The following is a 24,867-nucleotide window of genomic DNA, read 5'->3' as shown; positions in this document are numbered from 1 at the left end:
AAAATTGTAATATTATATTTTTTTTTTTTTTTTTTTTTTTTTTTTTTTTGTAATTTCTTTATTCTTTTTAACATTTTTAATATTCATATGTTTATATAAAATAATTCTTTTTATATAAAATTATTTTCTCGTTTAATGTTTAGAGATGTTCATTTATAGACGACTTATCAAAAGATAAGTAATAATTTATAAACTTCATTAGCTTTTTTAATAATTTATCATAAAAAAAGGAATGATTTTGTTCACATGTCTTTTGAATTAATATGTCATGTAACTTCGTCCTAGTAGCATCATTTAAAAAATTTAAAAAAAGAAAAAATATATCTTTTGTAAATATAAAAGACGGTTCAATTTTAAATTTTTTGTTATTTTTAATAATTTTATTAAAAATGTCGCTAGCATTAAATTGCTCATCATCATCTTTAAAAAAAATTTTCACGATGGTATTACAACAATTTTTTTTTTGTATATCATATATCTCAACTTCTAATAAATTTATTTTATTATTTAGCTCTTCATTTTCTTTTTTGTAAAACTTATTTTCTTCTATTAAAACCTTTTTTTTTTCATTATCATAATCATTATTTTTTAATTTAAAAAAGTTTATAATGTAATCATATGGATTTTTTATTTCCTCTTTATTTTTTATTAAATGTAAGAATATTTGTACAAATGTAGAAAATACATCAGTATCTGATAAATACTTTTTAAATTCATAAAATTTTTTCTTTTCTTTATTTTTTAGTATTGATTTAACATACTTCGAAGTAATTTCATATTCTAAATCTGAATTTGATGTTTCTTTTTCTTCATCATATGCTATACTAGATTTTCTTTGGCTATTTGTTTTACTTGGATTTATATTTTCATTATCAAATAAATTTTCTGTAGATAAACTTGATACACTTATTTCTGAACTACATTTTTCACTTGAACTATCTATACTATCACCACTACTGCTAGAAATGTTTAAAAAACTCGCAAATAAATTATCGAATGTTCTGCTCTTCATTTTGTATTTTTACAAGTTCATATATGTTTCTGTAAATTTACATGCATTTCTTTAAATTCTTATATATCTTAATAAAATTCTTATTATTTTTATAGATTTCTTTATATTTTTATCAATTCATGTATTTATATATATATATATATATATACTTTTCAATATTAACATACATATCCATGTGCTTGTAAGAAACTTTTTTTTTTTGTTAATTTTTATTAAATCAATAATTAAAATATATTTGTATTATATTTCTATTTTATAATTATATGTTTAACATTAAATTATTTTGAACTAATAATAAAGGAAAAGTTGCTTATTAATCTTAAATATATCTTAGATTTGAGTATTTCATTATTTTAATTTTACTATAAATATAAGTTTTTTAATCTTGTAAATAAAAAAATAAAAAAAAACTAATAAATCCTAATTCTTGAAATTCCATGATGTTTTTTTGTTTTTTGATATTTAAAACTTTAGTCCTATATTTTTATTTTTTTACATTTAATTTTAACATGAAATTTCTAAAATATAAATACGTAAGACACAATAAAGCAGGAGAATATAAATAATTAAGGAATATAATGAATTTTTAAAAAATAAGAAAATATTAAAAAAATAATTAAATAGTTAAAATTGTAATAATTTTTTGAAATGTTTTAAAATAAAGAGAAATAAACCATAAAATTATTAAGATGCATTTTTTAATAAAATATTTATATAACATATATAGTTATAATTGAAAAAAAAAAAATAATTCATAATCGTATATGAAATATAAATTAATAAAAAAATCTAAAAAAAAAGAAAAAAAAAAAAAAGATATATCATCTTACTAGAATTAAAAATTATTTTTTCATTTAGTTATAATCATCCAAATATTTCTGTTCAATTTTAATTGTTTTGCATACATAATCATAGCTAGCTGTGTGAACATTCAATGAGTCTTTTGCATTAACAATATCAGAAATTTGGTCATTGTGTATATTTTGTATGTTATATTCCATATTTCCAAAATATGAATTGTATATATAAAAATGTGACGAAGATAAATTATTACTTGTATGAATTATATTAGCTATAAATGATTCATTATTCATAAAAATACTTTTATTAAAAGAACAGGATAATCCATTACCAAATGTAAATAATGATTTAAAATTTCTTATATCCCAAATTTTGGTTTGTCCATCAAGTCCAGATGTTAATATATAAAAATTAGACTTATTAAATTTAACTGATTGAACAGAATAACCATTATGTGCGTTACATTGTGTGTGTATTAATTTAGAATTATGACCATCCCAAAATTTTATATGACCATCGTCAGAAACGGATGAATATATACTTCCATCTGATGTTCCACTAATACTATTAATCGATGATGTATGAAAACTATTTTTATCCAAAGAAATATAGCATGTTAAAGTTTCAAGGTCATACATTTTTAATATATTTTCATTTTTATTGCTTGTATACAAAAAATCACCACATGGATGAACATACAAACAAATAAACGGATTTTTATCTTGTATTAAAATATTCTTATATGTTTCGTTTATATTTTCATTTATGTTAACCTTATTTGCTAACTTTTTCTTTTTTAATAATTTGTTAAGATCAAAAATTTGAACTGTGCAATCATCACTAGCCGAAAATAAAATATTTTTAAATGGGTGAAACTTTACACAGTTTACTTTTCCATTATGCTTCTCTATATTATAAACTTTTTTTTTTTTATCATATATTTTTGCTATTTTCACAACATTATCTAAACCACCTGAACATAAAATATTATGTGAGTAATTGGTATCACAACAAATACATTTATTTCTATGAATTAGTTCAATATGATCATTAATTTCATATCTGTATAACCTCTTTATATTTTCACTTTTTATATCATAATTTAACACTGAATCATTGAATGATTTTACTCTTTTAATCATCGATTCAATATTAACTAAACTTTCTATATTTTTTTCATTATTAGGTTCAGAAGATTTATATATATTTTTTGCATATAAATTAAAAAGATAATCATTTTCTACATTTTTATTTTCTTGTAAATTTAACTCTTTTTTCAAAACATTAAAGGAATCAATTAAATTGTCATCTAGGAGTTGTTTCAAAACAATTTCATAAAATCCAATTTTATCAATGGATATATTTTTTCTCTCTTCGAAATTATTGAATCCATTATTATCTATATTTTCATCATAATTTTTGTCTCTTTCACTTTTCACAAATTTGGAATCATTGTCATTATTTGTTATAACATTATCATTTTTACTGATAACATTATTTAAAGAAAAAGAATTATTAGCATTATATTCTTTCATTAACGAGATATTAATTGCTTTTATAATAATACATACGTATTATGACTTTCTATATTAAATATATTTTTTAATTATACTTCAAATTTAAATTTATTTATATCATCTTTACCCTTTTAATAAATTCCAAAAATTTTATTTTAAACATATCCATGCAGATAAAAATTTTTTAAGCTAAGGTACATAAAAATTTATTAGTGTAAGAAAAAGAGTATTTATATTTAGTTTCAAAAAAAAATTTCATTTGTAAATTTTTTTATTTTATTAACCAATTTGTTCAAAAACTTTAAAACAAATAAAATTTTTTTTTTTTGAAAAATTTTAATATATTATTTCTCTCTTTTTACTAAAAAAATATTTTAAAAAAATATTTTTAATAAAAAAAAAAGTGAAACTAACAATTTTTAATTTATATATATTTTAAAATTTATGAAAAATTTTTTTTTATTTTTGAACACCATTTTATATATAAATTGTGTAAATCACAAAACATTTTTTGCATAATTTTTTATAAATTTTCATTACATATGTATTAAGAATTTTATAAATTTTCTTCTTAATAAAAAAACAGTTTTAAAGGTAATTATCTTTTTTTTTTCATTTAAAAAAAATTTATTATTCTATAAGTCTATTTTATTTATGATAATTCATGTAGCAGTATTTAAATTAATGAATAAATCTTTATATTACATTTATGCAGAATTATACATGAAAAGAAAAAATAAAAGAATATAAAAAGAAGCTACATTTTGCAGTTTAATAGATAATTATGTTTTTTATAAATTTTTATAGTTTTTGCATTCTTAATTTTGTAATATTTATTTATTTTTTTTTTTTTTATAAAAGCAAAATATATTTTAATTGAAATGAAAAATTAATGATATTTAAATTTATACGAAAAATAAGAATAAAAACAATTTACTTCACATAATGCTCCTTATGATTAATTTACGATTAGTTATATGGGTTCTATATATTACATATTTTCCAATTTTTTAATTAACTCTCATTTAAGATAAAAGTTATTCTAATAATACTTAATGTTAAACATATGTATTTATATATTATCACAGATAATTTTACTTACCATTTAAAGCTATCGAATTGCGTATATACTAAATATTTTTAAAGTATTTCAGATTAAAGAAAATTTCAATTAAAATATATATTTATTTTAAAAATTTTTTATTATTATTATTGATTTCTAAAAAAAAATTATAACTTTTACTTTATATATCAACATTTTGATGAAAATTTTTTAATATATCACTATTACATAATTCTAAACTTATAAAAAGACAATACAATGAAAAATAAATGCACCCCTAGTTTATTCTTATGAATTCACCATCTCCTTTTTTTAGGTGAAAATGTAATAGAAAAGAGAAAAATGATATAAAATAAATAATATTAACCCTATGAGAAAAATTCACTTCTTTTACTATTTGATTCTTATTTATTTTTAAATAAAAGTATATATTATTTTTTCATTCATATATAATAAGGAAAATAAAATAAATATTTTTTTTTTTTGTTATGTCAATTTATTTAAAAGTTTAAAAAATCATACTGAACATATTTTTTTTCTCTTTTAAAAACTTGTTTTTAATTTATTATTTTTTTTATTCCAAAAATTTAAATTTGTTGTTAACTCTAATTTTTCGGGTAAGAAGTAAAAAAAAGATATATTTATTTCAAATGAGTTTCTACTGAATTTTTATTTTAATTTAAATAGTTTTTTTCTATTTCACTTCTTTTTTTTATTACTTTTTTTCTATGCTTTGCTGTGCCACACTTGAACGTTAAGGTTAAAATTAGTTTAGAATTCACTGTTTTCTTTACTAGTATTAATTTATATTCCCTATTATTGTTTATTCTAAAACTATATTTTAAATTATAAAAATTTATTAAATAATATTATTTTCCTATGTTTAATAGAAAAAAAAAAAGATAAAAAATTTACAACTAAAAAAATAAAATTGAATTAAACGGAAGTGCATTATCGTAGTTGCAACGTACGCACTTTTTTTTTTTTTTTTTTTTTTTTTTTTTTATTTACTAATATTTGCTTGTTACTACCCTTAATTTTACATAAAATTTTCTTTATATTTTGTTATATTTTTTTTTATTATAATAAACTATTAATTTATATAATTTATAGAAACCTAATGTTTTTTAAATATATTTTCTCACTATATATATACATGGAATCTTATATTAAATAATAATATTTTTAGAAAACTGTTGAAAGTTCTGAGGTAAACACTCATCATAAAAAATGATATTTTTAAAATGTATCAAATTATTAACCTTTGTTTTACTGTTACTTATCTATTCAAAAAATGTAGTTTACACAAATGTAACCAATATAAAAAACACGGAAAATATCAATAAAGATAATTCCTATGAAAATATAGTAAATATAACAGAGAAAAAAAATAGTAGAGATGTTAACAACAAAGGTAAAAATAATAATTATGAATTAGAACAGTTAAAAGTACTTAGAAAAGAAAATAAAGAAGGTTTAAATAAAGAAAATAAAGGTGGATATAAAATAAAAAAGAAAGAAGATGAAACAAACAAAAATGGTATTTCCTCTAATGAACAGTTTATCACTAATAACTTACTTGATGAACAAAATTCTTTAAATACTTTAAATATGTCTAATAAAAATAAGGGAATAGAAAGAAATACAAAAGGTGAAAATTTACTCATAAATAATAGTATGGTAGAAAATTTTTTTCTTTCCCTAATGAATCAAGAAAGAAATGATCCAGTAATTAGGGGTGAAGATGAAGCAAATAATTTAACTGAAACAAAAGTTACCAATGAAAATAATGAAGAAAATATTGCTTTTACTCAAGGTTTAATTAAAAGTATAATGAACACAAAAGGAGAATCACAAAAAAAAGCAATAAAGGATATTTTAGAAAATCCTGAAGATTTAGACATTATAACGTGTGTTGCTAATGATAATTTTCAAAAAGGAAAAGATTTATTCAACACAGGTAAAGATGACTCAGAAATAATAAAAAAGAATATAATAAAAAGAAATAACGATATTAAAGAGACAACTAACCTTATAGATGAAAGTGTATATAAGCTCGAACAAGTAATTATGAAGGTGAGATTTTATACGACAGTTATAAACAATTTTATACATTTTAAAAGTAACTATGTCTGCGAATATTCTAAATGTGGTGAAAATGCTCGTTGTTATGTTATAGAAAAAGGTAAAGAACAATGCAGATGTAGAGCTAATTATATTCAAGATACCAGTGTTAGTCACTTTAAGTGTATACCTTTAGACAATAAAGATTGTTCTGTTAATAATGGATTTTGTGATATAAATGCAACTTGCTCAATTGCTAATGATAAAATTAAATGTCAATGTAATAACCTTTTTATTGGTGATGGTATTTTTTGTGTTAAAAATTTTCAAGTAAAACAATCATTATTTATAATTATAATAGTTATAATATGCTTTTTTCAAAAATACTTTTTATAACACAAAAAAAAAAAAAAAAAATAAAATAAAATAAATAAATCAACAAAATATATAAAATAAAATGATTAATATTTTTTTATATTTAATTTTTTTTTTTTTTTAAATAATATTTGCCTTTTTTTTTTTTCTATTAATCTATATTTTGATCTCACTATTAAAGATTTTTTTTTGTTTTTTTTTTTTTTTTTCCTAATAAATTCGCCTTATTATTTTTATCCGTTTTTTTTTTTTTTGTTTCTTTATATTTTTTTTTCATAAAATATTGTCTCCTTTTATTCTCTTCTTTTAATTGTAAATAATTTATATTTATTTTTTATTTTTTTTTCTTTCAATGAAATTACGAGGAAATTATGAGGTATTTTAAAACAATATTTTTTTTTTTTTTTTAAAACATTTCACAAATAAAAAATAAAAGGAAAAAATGATTAAAAGGGGTATCACTGATTTATTTTACTCCAGTAAAAAATGTAAAGAAAATAAGTCACTTACAGAATTCAATAGGAAAATTTTTGTGTTATTAATAAAAAATAAATTCATAAATATATTAAAGAAAGAAGTTGACTATTACAATAATGAAAAAATTATTACTTGTTATAATTCAATTTTACATAAAAAAGAAAACAATAAAATTCTTTTTTTTAATATAAAAAGATTGTATTCAAATGTTAGTAAAAATCTAACAAAAAATAAAAAAACACGGATTAGTTTTGAAGAAATAGTAAAAATTTTAAAATCATTAAAAAATAAAAATTTTATATATGAAGAGAAAAATATGGAAAAAAAAATGAATTTTCTTTTGCCTCATATATATGAAGAATGTAAAAAGAATTATGTTCACTTCTCTTGTATCTTGTATAATTTTCATAAATTAAGAAATAATTTTTCGAAAGAATACAAAGTAAAAATATACAACGAATTTAATAATATATTTCTTTATAATATTAATCTTTTTAGCTTAAAAGAATTAACTATTATATTGAAATGCTTATTAGAAGAAAATAATATGAATATTAATAATATTGTCCTTTTTTGTTATTATAAATTTATCTATTATATAAGTATAGATATTTTACATAAAAAAAATGATATATTTTATTCTATCTTCTTTTCCGTATTAAATGATAATTTTAAGGAACATGCACACAATTTTTTTGTCTTAAACATAAATACTATAAACAAAGATTCGGATATAAATTATTTTTACGATCTAGTTTATAATTTAAATCAACATAAGATTGTCAAAATAAATTATTTTAAAAGTAAATTATCGAAATATTCAAATAACTTTTTTAATTTGCATGATGTATCATCTTTTATGTCTTTATTAAAAAATTATAATTTAAAACTTTTGTCATTCTATGCATTTTTATCACATTTGTGCATATCGTCTCGTTATTTTGATATGCCTAATCATTTTCAAGAACAGCTAGAACAGAATTTTTTAATGTATGAAAAAAATGGAAATTTTACTTTTTCTCAAAACAAATCATACAATAAATTAAAGAAAAATAAGGAAATAAATGAGCGAACAGATGAAGAATTATTCGAAAAAAAAAAGGATGAAATAATAAGAGATGATAAATTATATGAAAAAGAAAGTGAAAAAGTAACAAAAGTTGAATTAGTTCGTTATTTCATAAATATGGACAATAGAGAGTATATACCTCTTTCTTCAATATGTAATAAGGAAAATTTAAATATTAATGAAAATATTCTTCACAGCATTTCTTCCATAATTTTTATAAGCATTAAAAGAAAGCTTAAAAATAAATTTATTTATATACTGACAAATCATCTATTATTAAAATATATAAATTATATAAATTTAATTGATATATGTAATATACTTGATTTATTTATCTATGATGCTAAAAATTTAAAAAAACAATATACCATTTTTAGTAAAATGAAAAATTTAATTATAAAAGAAACTAATATAAAAACTTTTGCTATATTCTGTATAAGCATAATGAAAATCAAAAAAGAGTTAAATAATTACTTTACCGATATTATTATTTCCATATATAAAATAATTCTAAATAAAGAAAATAATAAAAATAAGTTTATCAGGGAAAATGTAGTAATTTTTATTAATATTTCAAATTTTTTATCAGACAAAAAAATTAGTACATTATTTTATTTATATTATTTAAATAAGTTTAAGAATTTTTTGAATTTTTTAATTGTTAAGAACAGAACTAACAGTTGTAATTTATTTTTGAATATAATCGATATTTATGATATACTAAAAACGTCTATCACTATTTTTAAAATTTATGAAATTAATAATTTTTCCTTAAAAAAAAAAATAAATCCTTATTTAAGTTCATTATTGATATATATCCTAAAATTTTTAGAAGATTTGTGTTTTAAAAAAATTATTTTACATGAAGATGATTTTTTTTATTTTTTACGTCCTAATTTAAACGATTTTAATAAATTAAAAGTTTTAAATAAAATATGTTATTATTTAAATTTGTTATTTCCTATAGTAAAAAATTTGAGAACAAGAAATATAGCTGATAATAAAACTGTACAACAATTTTCAAATATTTTATGCTCTTTTAAAAATAGTATATATAAAAATTACGAAATTACTCTTTTTAATAATAAGAAAAATAAAAATTACACAAATATTTTAAATTTTATATTTATAACTGATGGCTATAGTTAGTACTCTTAAAATATGGATGTTCTAAATTTTATTTTTAAAATAATTTTATAAATATTTTTCATAATGAATATATAGAAAAAAAATTTTTATTAATTATAGAAAACCATCTCAAAAAAAAAAAAAAAAGAAACATGCATTTCGATTTTATTTCAGAATAATTTATCAGATCATTTTTAAAATGTGTTTTTTAATTTTTTCTGTTTCGTTTAAATTGTTTAACACATTTTAACTAAATATGCTTTATAAATTTTTAGTATAATACTTTAACAAATACATTTTGCTTATCATACATACAATTTTTATTAAAATTGTTATATTATATAAAATTTTTTTGAAATTTAGAAAAAAAAAAAAAAAAAAAAAGTATTAAACAATTACATTTAGACATTTAGCTCATTTTTCCTTTCAAAGGTAAAACAACACTATATTTTTTGTTAAATAAAGAAATAGTGCATTTATCAAAAGAATATTTTAAAAAATTTTTAAATATCATGTGAATTTTATATTTTTAAATTACCAAATCATTTTATTTTTCTTCTTAAAATATAATATAAATTATAAAAAATAAAAAATAATAAAATAAAATAAAATAAAATATTTTTAATATTCGTTTTACATTATCAAATCATTCTACAGATATTCAAAATTTATATTTTTTTTATTTTTTTTTTTTCATTCCTTAAGTATTTTAGAATATCTCTTCATATGTTCTAATCTATAATAACAGTTGTTATATATATATTGTGGTGTATTAAGTAGAACAAAAATTCTGTCTTTTTTTTTTTTTTTTTATTAAAAGTAATAAAAAAGTAAAAAATTTAACAAGACTTCAACTTTTTTTTTAAGATTTTATTGGAAGAAGAAAAAAAATATTTCTGAAAACTTCATTATTAATTTCAATTTATTTTTTTAAAAAAAACAAATATTTAAAAATGAAATTAAATAAGATATAAATTTATATAATAATTAGTGTTTGTATATATAAATATTACAAAAATTAAATTTTTTTGTAATTAACCAACATTAGCCAAGATTTATATATAGATATATAAATTTTTAATTGTTAAATTTATTTGTTAAAATATTTTAATAAGAAATTTTATTTTACAATTAAATGTATTTATTAAAAAAAGATTAAAAATTAAGCTAATACTTAAAATATATATGTCTTCATTTTTTTCCAATCCTTGAGTTTGCGTTGTTCTTTTTTTTTTTTTTTTTTTTTTTTTTTTTTATAGTTCTAGAATGCAAATGAAATATCATGTTAATTTTGATGAAATGTTTTTATTAATTCATACTTAAAAAAAAAAAAAGAAATCATGAAATTTTATATTTTAAATATATTATATTTGCTCTTTCTTTTAGTGTTTTGCTCAGAAAATTTAATGAATGAAAAAATTAAAAAAATTGTGAATGAAGCCGATGAATGTTTACCGGAAGATGTAGAATTTATGGATAATTATACTCTAAAATTATATTGGATATGGACAAATAACTTTTTTAGATATTTAAGGGTTAAAATGTATATTTATGAAAATGATGATATTTATAGAAAGATTATCAAAAAACATAAGAATATGTTGGGAGCATTTAAAGATAATTTTATTATTTATAATAACAGATCCGAATTTATAAAAAATGCATTAACTATTCTATCAAGCGAAAAAACCTTAAAAAAATTTATAGATTTATATGTACCTATAAAAAAAGTGAAGTTTTTTCAAGAGTTAACAGAAACTTCATTATTAAATCTTCTTTTAAAGGAAAAAACCAACTTAATAAATTCATATAAAAAATATTTAATATTTGAAGAATTTCGTGATGTTGCTAATTCTAAATATTATTATCATAAAAAATTACTAGAAAATAAATGGGATTCCAAAATTGATGACGCTCTACTTTTGGATAAAAAAAAAAAATATAATAATGATAATGATAATATAAATAATAAGCAGATAAAAAATGTTATTACTTTTAATATTAATGAAATTCCTCATTTAGAAGAATCACAGTTTAATTACTATGATAATAAGAAATGGAACAAATATTTACATTATGACTTAAATAATCCAAGAGATTTATCAAATTAAGTTTTTAAACTTAATACTAATGATAGCAAATTAAAAGATTTAAAAGAAAGTAGACATAACTTAAGTAAAATAAACTGATATTATGTCAGTTATTTACTTCTTTTTTTTTTTTTATATTTTATTATTTAAAATTTTCATATTGCATATTAAAATAATTGTTTTTTATATTTATAAGTAACGAAAAATACGTAATTATTTTAAAATAAAATATGAAATAAAAATAAATGTATGTTAATAATTATATCATATAATTGTACTATATGCATAAAAAAAATAGGAATATTATAAAATAAAAGCTTCATATTTTAAAAAAAAAAGTGAAATCATTATTTTATTGGATAAAAAAATTTGGGAACCATTTTTTCTTTTAATTGTATTTGATTTTTATAAAAATTTATAAAAAAATAATCCCTAATCTTGGAATACCACTTAATATTTGTTAATGCAGTCTTCTTGTTTTCTTCATTTTTATAGGCTTCAATTAAATTCAAAGCAGAAATTTTATAATTTATATATTTCTTATATTTCAACGGATTGTAATCTTTATTATGCAAATCTATATTTTCATTAACATCTTCATATATAGAATTGACATCACTTAAACTTAATTCTAAAACATTCTTACTTTTCCCTTAAAAAAAAAATAAAAAGAACTTTATTCATATCTCTATATGTACAAATATTTTTTTATACTTTTATCTTACCAACTCGGATTCTTTGAATTGGTTTTTTTCCAAAAAGCAAACTTTTTGGGACAATTTTTTTTGGTATAAGGTTTAGCATTTAACAAAAAAAAAAATGTAAAAAAAAATAAGGAAAAAAGTATTTATATTAATATTTATAAATAAAAATACAATTTGTATTTATTATATATTTAAAGCATCTTCCATATAAAAAAAAAAAAAAATATATATTTTAAGTATATATTTCTATTAAAAAAAAAAAAAAAAATGTATTTTCTCTTTTTCTTTGAAGCTAAAAGATATTAAAATTATTTTTTCAATAATTAAAATTTATATTTACGGAATTAAAATAAAAAAATTTACTTTTTTTTTTTGTCATTTTCTCTTTACTAATCTATAAATTTATTAAATAACTTTTTAGCTGTTACAAATGTAATTTAAAAAAAAAAAAAATTTATATATTCAAAAAGTAAAATTTCAAATTTTTTTTTAGTGCGTACATTTAAAAAAAAGATATAAACTCATAGGCTATAAAAATAATAGAACTTTTAAATTTATAATTTTAAAATTGTTTTTAATTTACTAATTATCTTACAAAATACATTTCTTTAATAATGAAATCTTTTATTCATTGTATTAAAAAACTAAAACGTATATATATATATATATATATATATAGATTTTGTAAGCTGAAGCTACTAGCATTATTAATGTTATCTTCTGACTAAAAGTACATATACATAAGAATGTATTTTATTTTATTTAAATAATATTTCTATTATGTATAATTTAATTTAAACAAATAAAAATAAATTAAAAAGAAAAAAGTGAGGGGAGAAAATGTAAAGGATTTAAGAGAAAGTATGTTCCAAGGCTTTTCTGTTATATATGTGTATATATATATATATATATATATATATATATATATATATATATATATATAATACATCAATTATAATTTGTAAAAAAAAAAAGGAAGTATAAACTTTATTGTTTTTATAAAGAAAAAAAAAATTATGGCAATGAATTTCTTTTTTTTAAGTCAACTTTTTTTTTATCCAAAGGACCTATTATTTCCTTAATTCCAAAGTGCATTTTAGAAATTATGCATTATCTGATCTCGTTGCAAAAAAAAATATTCAGCTTAAAAAAAAAAAGCATGTTCATATATATATTTATTAAAAGTATGATATTTCAATTAATTCAAAAATATACATACGCATATGTATGTATTCAAAGCAAAATGTATCAAAATGCGTAAAATGATATAAAATACGAGAAATTCACAGACATGCTATAGAAACAATTGTTACCAATACAAGTAGCTTAATTGTTGTATAGAAAGAAGAAAAATTAAATAAAATATAAAGCTTTTGTAAAAGAAAAAAAAAAAAAATAAAGCTGTGAGATAGCTATAATAATAAAAAAAAAAAAAAAAAAAAAAAAAAAAAAAAAAAAAAAGAGAAAGAGAAATAACGATCCTGCAACCAAAGATATAAAAGTAGTAAAAAAAAAAATAATAAAAACTTTTTTTTTTTTAATTTTTAATTAATTTTAAATATTTTAAATAAATTATTTTAATTTTAATAAGATTTATTTCTGCTTTAAATAAACTTGGTGTTTAATAAAATTTTCCTATTTTTTGGAAATATACAATTTTATATATATATTAAAAAATTTATATTTATTCTACATCTTTTTAATTTAACAAAAATTTTATTATTAAAGAAAAATAAGAAAAATGTACTATCTTTTACTACTTTTTCTCTCTTATTTCTTTATTAAATCAGAGGTTCTTTCTGAAAATAATCATCATTATAATAAAGAATATCACGTAAATCCTAATATTCCCACCACACAAAATTATTTACGTGATGCAGAAAAATTTTCTGAAGTTAAAGGTAAAATATTGGATATCAATTATGTATTAGATAAAGAAGAAACGCCATTTAATAAAGAAAAAGAACAAAATGTTTCTTTAGCACATACACAAATAAATAATTCAGGTATTAGTAAAAACTTAAAACAAAAGAATGAAAGAAACCCAGAAAAAGTGAGTGTTGAAAACAGAAAACTACAGGATAACATAACCTCAGAACAAATAGATAGAAAAATCCAAAAAAGAGATGTTCAACAAATCTTACAAAAAGTGCATGGAGAAAAAATAGAAAATGTACATGAAAAAAGCAAACAATTAGAAAAAGGAAACTCAATGCAAAAGGATAAAGAAAACGAAAAAGTGACATCGAATCCACAGGTAAGGTTAACAGAACTCATAAAAAAAATAGATAAAAAAAATTTCAGTGAAGTGCTTGGAGAAATCCTAAGAGAAATGAATGAAAAAAACATAAAATACATGAATAAAGAAACCCAAGAAGAAGTGAAAAAAAAAATTCAAGAACTAATGAATAATGATGATATACAAGATTCGGATAAAAGAAATTTAGAGGATATGTATACGGAAATCTTTAAAAAAATAAGTACATATGAGTCAGAGGAAATGTATAAACAAGGCTTAAATCAAATTTTTGAAGAAATGTTAAGAGAATTAAATGGTATAAAATTGGAAGAAATTAATGAAAAAGAACCAAAAGGACCTATGGAAATCCCAAAAGAACTCAAAAAAAGGCCAGGTGATGAAGTAAAACTACAGAATTTGGATGAGGATAAGTTAAAAGAAACGCATATAAAAGGCCTAACAAATGCAAATGCAAAAAACTTAGGATATTCTAAAAATTGCTCTAAATATTCATATAATTGTGAAGATGCTCAAATACATTCACTAATGGGAATTCCTCAAGAAAGAGAAGCATATGAAAATTACATAAAATTTATTGAGATGTCTAATGAATTATCTACAAAACATGATTTTTATGATGAATTTGTCGAAAACTTATTTTCTGTTTATAATTCATATTTTAATATAACCAATGATAATTTTAATGTTGGATCTATATCACTTTTTTTATCTTTTAAAAAATCTGAGAAAGAATTAAGCATTGCTGACTTTCATTTATCATTATATGGAAATATAAAAAACAATAATGGTTTAGGTTCTACACATCTAGCAACACGCCATGATGTAAAATTAAATTTATATGAATTAATATTGCAAAATAAAATTAATTATCCTAACTTACCAGGAAAAAAAGTTATTAAATGTGATAATGCTGGTACAAAAGAATTACATGAGGATAAGACTGGGGACAGTGAAGATACAAAATCAAAATCTGATTATTCTAATGATGATAATGTGTGTAATGCTATTCATAGAAGTAATATTAATCCTATGGGAGAATTTTTTACATTAAATAGATCAAATGATGAATTATATGTTTCAGGATTATACGATTTTCTCGACAAATGTTTTATAAAAAGTACCAAAAATACTAATGATGAAGAACAAAAGAACAGTGAGAAAAAAGATGATGAAGATGAAGATGAGGATGAAGATAAAGAAGCAAAAAAAGATAGGTTATTTGGTGAACTTAAAGAGAGCATAGTTAATAAAGATTTGGAAAAGTGTAAAATGTCTTTTGAAACACTAAAAGCTTACTCTTCCGGATTTTCTCATATATTATCCTTTTTTACTTTAATGATAATTATCATATATATATGTTTATAATTTTTTTTATATATTTTAAGTTTTAAAATTATGTATAAATTAGCATTTTTTTTAAATATTTTTTTTTTTCATTTACACAAATATACAAACGTATTATAAAAAAAAAAAATAAAAATATGAATAAAAGTTAAAATTTATCTCATTTTTTTATTTTTAATACATGAAATATTATAAAATTGCATTTCATCTATTATCATTATAATTAACTTTTTAAAAAAAAAATATCATTGAATAGTTATAAAACTAACTATTAATGTATTCTCACTAAAATAAATTTTAAAAAAAAAATAAAATTAAATTTTAAACATTTTTATTAAAAAAAAAATTCATAAAAATAAAACAAAATTTTATATCTTCATAGTAATATAATATTTTATTACTAAAAACAAAAATCACCATCTAATAGTGGAGGGCAAAAAATTATTCTGCTCACGTAAATGTAAATGTTCAGGGTTATTTTGAAAATGAATTTGCATAACAAAAATTTTTTTTTTTTCAAACCATTTATAGTAAAAATCGTCAGTTTCATCAATATCTAAATTTGGTATTTTAAAAGCTATCGTTTCATAAGGTTCTGCAGCAAACAATAAATACTGATATTTTTTATCAGGAATTTCAATTTTCTGTTCAAATGATGACATAAAACGAAATTTTGGTTTTGTATTTTCTTTTATGTTTGGAAAAGATAGTTCAAATAAAATTCCAATTTGATTTTTTTTATTTTTAACTTTTGTGACATCATATCTCGGTTTTCCTATTTTTATTATTTTTTTAGGCTCACTTACTGTTTTGTTTAATTTATTACTAACCATTTCATTTTTTTCTTTAAGCAATCGTTGCCCCAAATTCATCTGATGTTTTTTTCCTTGAGTATGGCATAAATATGAACTCTCATTATTATGCAAAGTTAAGCATAATTTACATTCATACATTCCAACATTATTTTTCAAAATATATGGATCTTTTGTAATATCAATATTTTCTAAAGCTAATTGCTTTAGTCTCTCTCTTCTTTCTAAATTAATATCTTCTTTAGTTAGTGGCATACCACTGCCTGTTTTATGACCTACACGATTTTGAAAATCCATTTTGAAAATTACAAAATTGAAAAGTAACTTTAAAAAAAAAAACTTTTTATTAATTTTGTATTATTAATACAAGAAAAAAAAAAAAAAAAAAAAAAAAAGAATGAAAATAATAAATATAAAATTTTGTTTATCCCCATAAAATGTTCTTTAAAAATATAATTAATGTTTCTAATTATTATATGCATTATTAGTCTATATTAGAACAACTTTTCATCTATTTCCAATGATAACATTTAAATATTTAAACACATATATTAGTTATTTTAGTAATTTCTCCTTTTTTATATTTTAAGATAGATTTATAAAATATTATTTCATTCCAAAAAAATAACTAACGAAAAATTTAAACAAAGGTATTATAAGAACTCAGTTTTCAGATATATATTTGATTAACTTATATTTTGTAACACGGCATTTTTGATTATTTGGTTTTTGAAAAATCATTTACGCATTAAAGTATTTTTTTTTTTTTTATAGGAATCATCATATTTATAATTTAAATTAGAAAATTTCTTTTAAGAAAAAATATAAATTTTTATAAAGTTACAAATTTATGAAATGAAATTAAAAAATTGAATATTTAATTAATACTTCACTATAAAAAAAAAAAAAAAAATAAGAATAATAATAGAATTAAAAATAATATTATTTAATATAAATTTGTTAGTATATATATTAATGTAAATTTCTGTAATTCAAAAAAAAAAAAAAAGAAGCTTAAATGAATACATAAGAAATTAAATTATAATTATATATTTTAGTATAAATAATTATTTTAAATTATTTACTACGTGTAAAATTTTTACTGTAAATAATTCATATAAAACAAATTTAGTAATTAAAATAAAGTCCTAATATAAATAAATGTTTTAAAAAAAATGCAATAAATAATATATATATATATATATATACGTTTATATATATAATTAAAAAAAAAAAAAAAAAAAAAAAAAAGTAAATGTAATTAAATATTAGTATTCGAAATATAATAATATAACTTATTCCTATTACATTATATTTTGAATAAAATAGAGTAAAATGTATTATAAATAAAAATGAAAACTTTTGCCTTTTTATATAAATTAAATATAAATGAAAAAAATGATCAAAATGAAAATATTCTTTTTTCTTTGTGCATAAACAAAACATATATCTATATTGGATCTACAAAAGGAAGAATATTTATTTTTAAAAAAAAAAAACTTTGTTTATTTGAAGATATTCATTATGTAAATATAATAAAACTTTCAACGAATAAAATTATAACAAAGGTAAAAAAAATCGTCTAAATATATATATATAAATATATATATATATTATATATATATATATATTACTCTAATATCATAATGTATTTTTTCCTTTTAAATAGATATGCATAATTGATAAATTTAATGTGTTAATAATTGGAACAGATAATGGAAATATATTTCTTATAAAAAATAAGAGATTGATAAAAGGAAAGGAAAAAGAAGAAGAAGAAGAAGAAGAAAAAAAAAAAAAAAATATAATTAAATTGAATAATCACCTTCATAAAAATTGTATAACAAGTATAAAATACATTATAAAAGATGATTCCTTATATATATTTGTTGGAGATATAGATGGTATATTGTCATGTTTTATTTTAAAAAAAAATAAGAATAAAATAGTCCAAGAAACATCATTGTTAATTATTGATAAAGTAAATGGAGCTATCAGTCATATAGAAATTTTACAAAAATTAATTTTAGTTACATGTGAAAAATTCAATGCTATTATAAATTTTGATGAAATTATTATGAAAGAAAAAATAAATTTTAAGAATATAGGGAAAAAAGAAAATAACAATTATAAATCAGTATTTTTGAATACAAAAAAAAAAAAAGTCATGATTTTAAGTTTAAGAAAAAATGGTAGAATATGGCTCAGCAATGAAGAAAAGGTTATAAATACTTTAGTCTACTATTATTCCTTTTTTTATTTTTTTTATTTATTTTTTTTTAATTCTAACAATAATAATATTTCCTTCAGTTATTACAAAAATTACTTTTTGAATAACAAATATTTTATCAACTTATTAGAAATAATTTTAACAAAATTTTCTAATTATAATATTCCTTTAAAGCCTAATTTAAATGTATGTTATAAAATTAATAATACTTTTTTTATTTTATTTGAACAAACTAATCCATTTATGTTTTTAAAAAATTCATGTAATACAAATAAAAATTTAAGTGAAAGTGAAAAATATGAAGAAGACAAATATTTGAAGAAACTCAATCTATCAAATGATATTAAACATATTAAGGAATTTTTAAAAAAAATATTATTAGAAGAAGAAAATACTGAAAACAAAAAGTGCATATCATTTATAATAAATAATTTAAATGATGCAGAAGAAGTTTTAAATAAAATAAAAAGTAAAAAAATTTTCTTGATTAATATTAAAAATATTAAAATTGAAGAAATTTTAGATATGAATGTGAAATATTCTTATTCTTTATATAAAACTAGTAATTCTATTAATAACATAAAAATACATGAAATTTTAAATGAGCAAGATGAAACTATAAAGAAAATAAATGATAACAATATTAATTACAATTATGAAAATTATCTTTCAAAAAAATGTAGCAATGAGGGGGACATTGAAGTAAATATAAATAAAAGAAGTAAAGATAAAATTAATACAAGTAATATGAATAATACTAATTTAAATAATAATAATAATGAATTTTGTGTACATAACGCTAAAGTAAATACAACCAATAAATTTAATAAAAGACATAAAATGAGCTTTAAAGAGAATATGTATGAGCATTATTTTAAAAGAGATAGAATAATTGATTCTTTTTTATCAAAAAATAAATTATATTTATTATATTATAATAACAATTTAAATGAAGACTTTTATTGGACATTAAATATGAATGATAATATTTTTACATCATTTAATTTTTCCAGTAGATCGAATTATAAGAATAAATTTAATTTTTATTTTTGTGAAATTTATTTAGAAGAAAATTTTGAATTATTGAAATATTTAAGATATCATATAGAAAAATTAAAAAAACTAGAAAAATATTCTTTTTATATTTTTTATATGTTTGTAAATATTTTTCATAATTACATAAAGGATAGAAAAAAATTTTATGATATAAATTTTTTTTTCTTTATTGAAAAAAATTTGATTACGATTAATGAAAATTGTTATATAGAAAACATTGAAGGTATATTATTAAGAAATATAGATGTGATAAAAAAAAATATAAGCAATTTATTATCTTATGCAGATAAGGGTATTAATAGTTTATTAATAGACAAAAATTATATTTATAAGAATAATTTTTATGATGATAAGCTTTTTATTATTGATTTTCATTATTTTAACTTTAACATTAAAAAAATTAAAAAATTATATAACATAATGAAAATAATAATTATAAAATATAAATATCTTTTTTATAAAATTATCGACAATATCGTTTTTTCTAATATTCACAATAGTAACGAGCAGATTTCTTATGCTAACAAAAATGAAGATGAAACAAATATTTATAAATTTATTGATTTTATTGAAAATAATTATTATATTCTTTATAACGTTTTACATTATTTTTATATATTTTTATATTTAGAAATTATTATTACCAATTATACACATAGAAATAATATATGTCTAACTAATTTTCCTGCACTCTTTGAAAAAAAGAAAGAAACAATAAAGGAAAAAGAACAGTTAATTTTTAAAGATGAAAAAATAAATGAAAATAAAGGAATTTATCAAAAGAAGAAATTTTATGAAAAAAATAGAGAAAGTACTGAAACAATTATCTATAGTAATAATTATGAAAATAATGACTATGAAAATATAATTAAAAAGTTAAGTAATGAAATTAATGTAAATTTAAACAAAAATAAAAAAAAAAATTATACAGAAATATGTAATAAAAATAAAAAAAATATATTATGTAATATTTTTATAAAAAATAATAAGTTATATGAATTGTATTTGTTAAGTTTATACAACTATATGAAAAATGTTAATATGTATGCATTAAATTTAAAATTAAAAAAAAAAAAAAAAAATCAGCACAAAAATTTTATTTTTTATAAATTATTTCAACATTTTAAGAAAAAACATTTTTTTTTTAAATTGAATAGCAGTATTTCAACTTTCAAAAATTATGAACTTTTTTTGATTCTTTATTTATCTTTAAGTATCTACAAAAAAAATAAGGAATACAATTACTATAGATTTTATGACAAACTTTCAAATTACTTTAAGAAAAAAAAAGAATCTATTAAATGTATGCAAATAAATAAAAATAAAAAAACAGATACATTCTACATTAAGGGTCACTTAAAGAAAAACAGTTTTTTAAAAAAAAAGTTTGTTTTCAATATTAATAACGAAATGGAAGAAAATAAGGAAAAACATATTTATAACTTTGAATATCTAAACCGTTATTATGAATGTATGGAGAATATTTCAAACATATTTTATTTAAATAAGTATGTTAAAAATATATATAATATTGAGTATAAAAAAAAAAAAGATAAAATTAATATTCATGAATTTTTAAATGGTTCAAAAAATTTATATTTTTATAAAAAAGTTTTAGAAGGGGTTTATATTATCAATATAAATGACTATGAACAAATTTATGAGTATTTTATGCTGTATGAAGCTTTTTTTAAAATTTATAGATTTCAGATAATTTTATTTATTTTATCTAGAGATTATAAAATGAATAATACAACAAATAACTTAGTGAAATCATTATTTTTTAATAATTATAAAAATATGGAAAAAAACAATATAAGTTATGTAAATATTATGACAAATAAAGAAATAGAATTTTTTGAAAAATTTAATAAAGAAGTCTTAAATAATAATATATTATTATTAGATATATTATTAAACACTTTTAATAATATATTTACTAATTCAAATATTCATTTAAAGTTTTTAATTAAAAAATTTTCTACATTTACATATTTAAATGAATACATTGATTATATTAAACAGGAAGAAATGAGAGAATATAATGACAACATTATTTTAAGAAAAGGTAAAAAATTTTTATACTGCTGTCAAAATGAAAATTATATAAAATATAGAAATTATTATATACATTGTAATTTAAATAATAATTTGTTCACTAATTATAATTCTACATGTTATGTTAATTCTGTGAACAATAATTTAATTGTAACAAAACCAGAAAAAAAATACAGAAATAAATATTTAAAATCAAAAATAAAATTTATGAAAAAAAATAACTTCACTTATTTTAACGGAAACAATGAATCCATGTGTAAAATGAGCAGAAAAGAAAAATATGTTTATATTCAATACATAAAAAAAAAATTAAATGAATATATTTTTTTAAATAATAAATGCAATTTAAAAGATAGAAAAAATAATGCTCAAATTATATTTTTTAAAAATTTAGATCTTTATAATTTTCTTAAAATCTTTTATTTTTTATGTAAAACAAAATATATTTATCATTTATATATAAAAAAAAAATTAGAAAGAAGAAGAAAAGTAGATAAGATGAGTTCTCATGATAATAATCAAGTAATGTCAATGAGTAAGATTTTTTTTAGGAATAAAAATAGGTCAATTAAAATTAGCATTTATTCTAAGATGAAAAATAAAATAAATATTTTGAATTATGAGCATTTTTACAATTTAAATAAAAAAAGATTAAGTTTATATAAGGGATATATGAAATATAAATATATTAACAATAAATTTAGTATCTGCTCAAAACAAATTAGAATAGAAAAAAAAAAAATTTTGAAAAACATTTATTATGAATGGAACAGTGAATTGTGTATTCAATTTTTATTTTATCTAAAAAAAAATATATGTAATAAATTCATAAGAAAAAAAAGTTTACTAATTTTATATCAAACATTTTATGTCTTAATTTTATTAAGATGGAAAAGGGCATTATTTCTACTTTTACATATATTTAGAAGAAAAAGTCATGAGATTATTTTTTTTTTATTATTACTGATAAAATTTCCTTATATGCAAAATTATAGCAGTATTACACTTTCTGAAAAAAATGTCATTCTCTTTTATGATAAATGTATATATATATTAAAAAATAGATTGAAATTTCAAAATATAATTTTTCCATTTTTATTACAAGTTAGTAATAATAGCCATAATTTCTCATTTATAATATTGTTAATTATAAATTTTTTTTTTCTAGAAAAATCTTTTTTTTTTAAAAGTATACTAAAATCAAAAAAAAAAATGTTTGATAATTATTTTTTGTTACATTTTTTTTTTTTTAAGAAGAATATTTTTTTAAGGAAATATATTTTTTCAAATGATTCTTTTAAATCTTTTCATGTTAATGCAAATTTTCTTTTTTCTGGTCATTCTTTTATTAAATCTATTTTAAAATCATGTTATAAATTATTAAATTTTGAAGAGTCTAATTATTTAATAGTATTAAATAATTCTATATATACTCATTTCATAAATTTGTTATTCTTTTTTAATATTAATTGTTTTAATTTTTCACATTTTCATTTCTTCTTTTTTATGTTAATATCTTCCTTTTATATTGGATATTTTGCTGATTTCAAATACCTATTACATTTTTTTGACGAAGCATTTTCTTCTATATCTTATAAATTACAATTAATAAATAATCAAAATGAAAAACATGTAAATCGGGAAAATAAAATGGTATTTTATCATCATGAAAAAAACTCAGATTATATAAATAGCATTCAAAAATATATACACTTAAAAAATTATGAACAAAAATATAAAGGAAGTTGTTACTATAATATTTTGAATAAAAAGTCAGGTGCTTATTTTTTACATACAAAAGAAAAAGTTAATCCTACTTTATTTTATAAGAATAACAATAGTGAAATAATATATAAATCCATTTTAAATAAAGAGAAAACAAACTTCTATATAGGTTATAACTTGAATTTTATAGAAGACAAAAACAAAAAAATTGATTTCGAGGATGATAAAATACTTATTAGTATCAATTATTTAATTAATTTTTTTTATGAATTATTACTAAAATTATTATTAGAAATAAACTTAAAATTATATAATAAACAAATTGAATTATTTATATTACCTAATAATAGAAATACTGATTTATATATTAAAATTAATGAATTTATAAATACTTTTTATGGAACTTGTATTTTGATATATAATAAAAATAGTAAAGAAGATAATATATATAATAGTAATAATAATGTATATAAAAGTAATTTAGATTATTATAATAAAAAAAATAAAATTCACATATTTTTGGATATAATAGATTTATTTTTTAATATTTATCATAATTTGCTTTTTATTAAAATGTGTTTCAAAAAAAAAAGAATTGTTTTTATAAACAAAAAAAAGCATTATAAAAAATACCTATTAATTTTAATTTTTGTACTATTTTTTAGTGTAACGAATAAAAAAGGAAATAAGAAAAGTATGCTAATATTTTATAAAAATAATATACTTAATAATAATAATTTTATAATAAAAAGGAAAATAATAAAGAGAGAAAAATCATTAAATATACTTTGTTGTGTACTTTGTATTGCTCACTTTATTAATTATTTTAAATATGTAAAAAAAAACATAAAAACAAAATTTCTTTTCATAATTAATTATTTTTTAGTAAACTATAATATTTTTTATATGAAGCAAAGCAACAAAAAATCTACATCCTCAAAAAATATTCATAATATATATAAAACTATTATGAAAAATCTACCTAAAAATATTAAATAAGACATTTATATATATTTATTTTTTTTTTTTTTAGAAATACATGCTAATTTTACTTTTATTTTTTTTTAAATTTTATTAATTTG

At 17.4% G+C, this 24,867-nt stretch overlaps 9 protein-coding genes across 9 annotated transcripts; 5 read left to right on the top strand and 4 right to left on the bottom strand.

Moving 5' to 3' along the window:
- Nucleotides 1-139: 139 nt before the first annotated feature.
- On the bottom strand, nucleotides 140-1,012 carry PGAL8A_00149000 (conserved Plasmodium protein, unknown function; the record flags this gene model as incomplete). Its single annotated transcript, XM_028675035.1, has 1 exon — nucleotides 140-1,012. The coding sequence occupies one exon, from the start codon at nucleotides 1,010-1,012 to the stop codon at nucleotides 140-142; it is 873 nt and encodes a 290-aa protein (XP_028526606.1).
- An 854-nt stretch (nucleotides 1,013-1,866) lies between these two features.
- PGAL8A_00148900 (cleavage stimulation factor subunit 1, putative) lies at nucleotides 1,867-3,348 on the bottom strand (the record flags this gene model as incomplete). The annotated part of the gene is made up of 1 exon (XM_028675033.1): nucleotides 1,867-3,348. One exon carries the CDS (start codon nucleotides 3,346-3,348, stop codon nucleotides 1,867-1,869), a length of 1,482 nt encoding a protein of 493 aa, XP_028526605.1.
- A 2,275-nt stretch (nucleotides 3,349-5,623) lies between these two features.
- MSP10 (merozoite surface protein 10, putative) lies at nucleotides 5,624-6,853 on the top strand (the record flags this gene model as incomplete). The annotated part of the gene is made up of 1 exon (XM_028675032.1): nucleotides 5,624-6,853. The coding sequence occupies one exon, from the start codon at nucleotides 5,624-5,626 to the stop codon at nucleotides 6,851-6,853; it is 1,230 nt and encodes a 409-aa protein (XP_028526604.1).
- A 421-nt stretch (nucleotides 6,854-7,274) lies between these two features.
- On the top strand, nucleotides 7,275-9,527 carry PGAL8A_00148700 (conserved Plasmodium protein, unknown function; the record flags this gene model as incomplete). The annotated part of the gene is made up of 1 exon (XM_028675031.1): nucleotides 7,275-9,527. One exon carries the CDS (start codon nucleotides 7,275-7,277, stop codon nucleotides 9,525-9,527), a length of 2,253 nt encoding a protein of 750 aa, XP_028526603.1.
- A 1,319-nt stretch (nucleotides 9,528-10,846) lies between these two features.
- On the top strand, nucleotides 10,847-11,617 carry PGAL8A_00148600 (conserved Plasmodium protein, unknown function; the record flags this gene model as incomplete). The annotated part of the gene is made up of 1 exon (XM_028675030.1): nucleotides 10,847-11,617. The coding sequence occupies one exon, from the start codon at nucleotides 10,847-10,849 to the stop codon at nucleotides 11,615-11,617; it is 771 nt and encodes a 256-aa protein (XP_028526602.1).
- Nucleotides 11,618-11,943: 326 nt separating this feature from the next.
- Nucleotides 11,944-12,400, bottom strand: PGAL8A_00148500 (conserved Plasmodium protein, unknown function; the record flags this gene model as incomplete). Its single annotated transcript, XM_028675029.1, has 2 exons — nucleotides 11,944-12,248; nucleotides 12,322-12,400. The coding sequence occupies 2 exons, from the start codon at nucleotides 12,398-12,400 to the stop codon at nucleotides 11,944-11,946; spliced, it is 384 nt and encodes a 127-aa protein (XP_028526601.1).
- A 1,641-nt stretch (nucleotides 12,401-14,041) lies between these two features.
- PGAL8A_00148400 (conserved Plasmodium protein, unknown function) lies at nucleotides 14,042-15,925 on the top strand (the record flags this gene model as incomplete). The annotated part of the gene is made up of 1 exon (XM_028675028.1): nucleotides 14,042-15,925. The coding sequence occupies one exon, from the start codon at nucleotides 14,042-14,044 to the stop codon at nucleotides 15,923-15,925; it is 1,884 nt and encodes a 627-aa protein (XP_028526600.1).
- A 392-nt stretch (nucleotides 15,926-16,317) lies between these two features.
- On the bottom strand, nucleotides 16,318-17,013 carry PGAL8A_00148300 (splicing factor 3A subunit 2, putative; the record flags this gene model as incomplete). Its single annotated transcript, XM_028675027.1, has 1 exon — nucleotides 16,318-17,013. One exon carries the CDS (start codon nucleotides 17,011-17,013, stop codon nucleotides 16,318-16,320), a length of 696 nt encoding a protein of 231 aa, XP_028526599.1.
- Nucleotides 17,014-18,068: 1,055 nt separating this feature from the next.
- PGAL8A_00148200 (conserved Plasmodium membrane protein, unknown function) lies at nucleotides 18,069-24,784 on the top strand (the record flags this gene model as incomplete). The annotated part of the gene is made up of 2 exons (XM_028675026.1): nucleotides 18,069-18,284; nucleotides 18,386-24,784. The coding sequence occupies 2 exons, from the start codon at nucleotides 18,069-18,071 to the stop codon at nucleotides 24,782-24,784; spliced, it is 6,615 nt and encodes a 2,204-aa protein (XP_028526598.1).
- Between the last annotated feature and the right edge of the window lie 83 nt (nucleotides 24,785-24,867).

The sequence above is a fragment of the Plasmodium gallinaceum genome (assembly GCF_900005855.1).
Source record: "Plasmodium gallinaceum strain 8A genome assembly, contig: PGAL8A_v1_65, whole genome shotgun sequence".
NCBI classification, from domain to species: domain Eukaryota; phylum Apicomplexa; class Aconoidasida; order Haemosporida; family Plasmodiidae; genus Plasmodium; species Plasmodium gallinaceum.
This window is presented reverse-complemented; position numbering and strand designations above follow the sequence as displayed.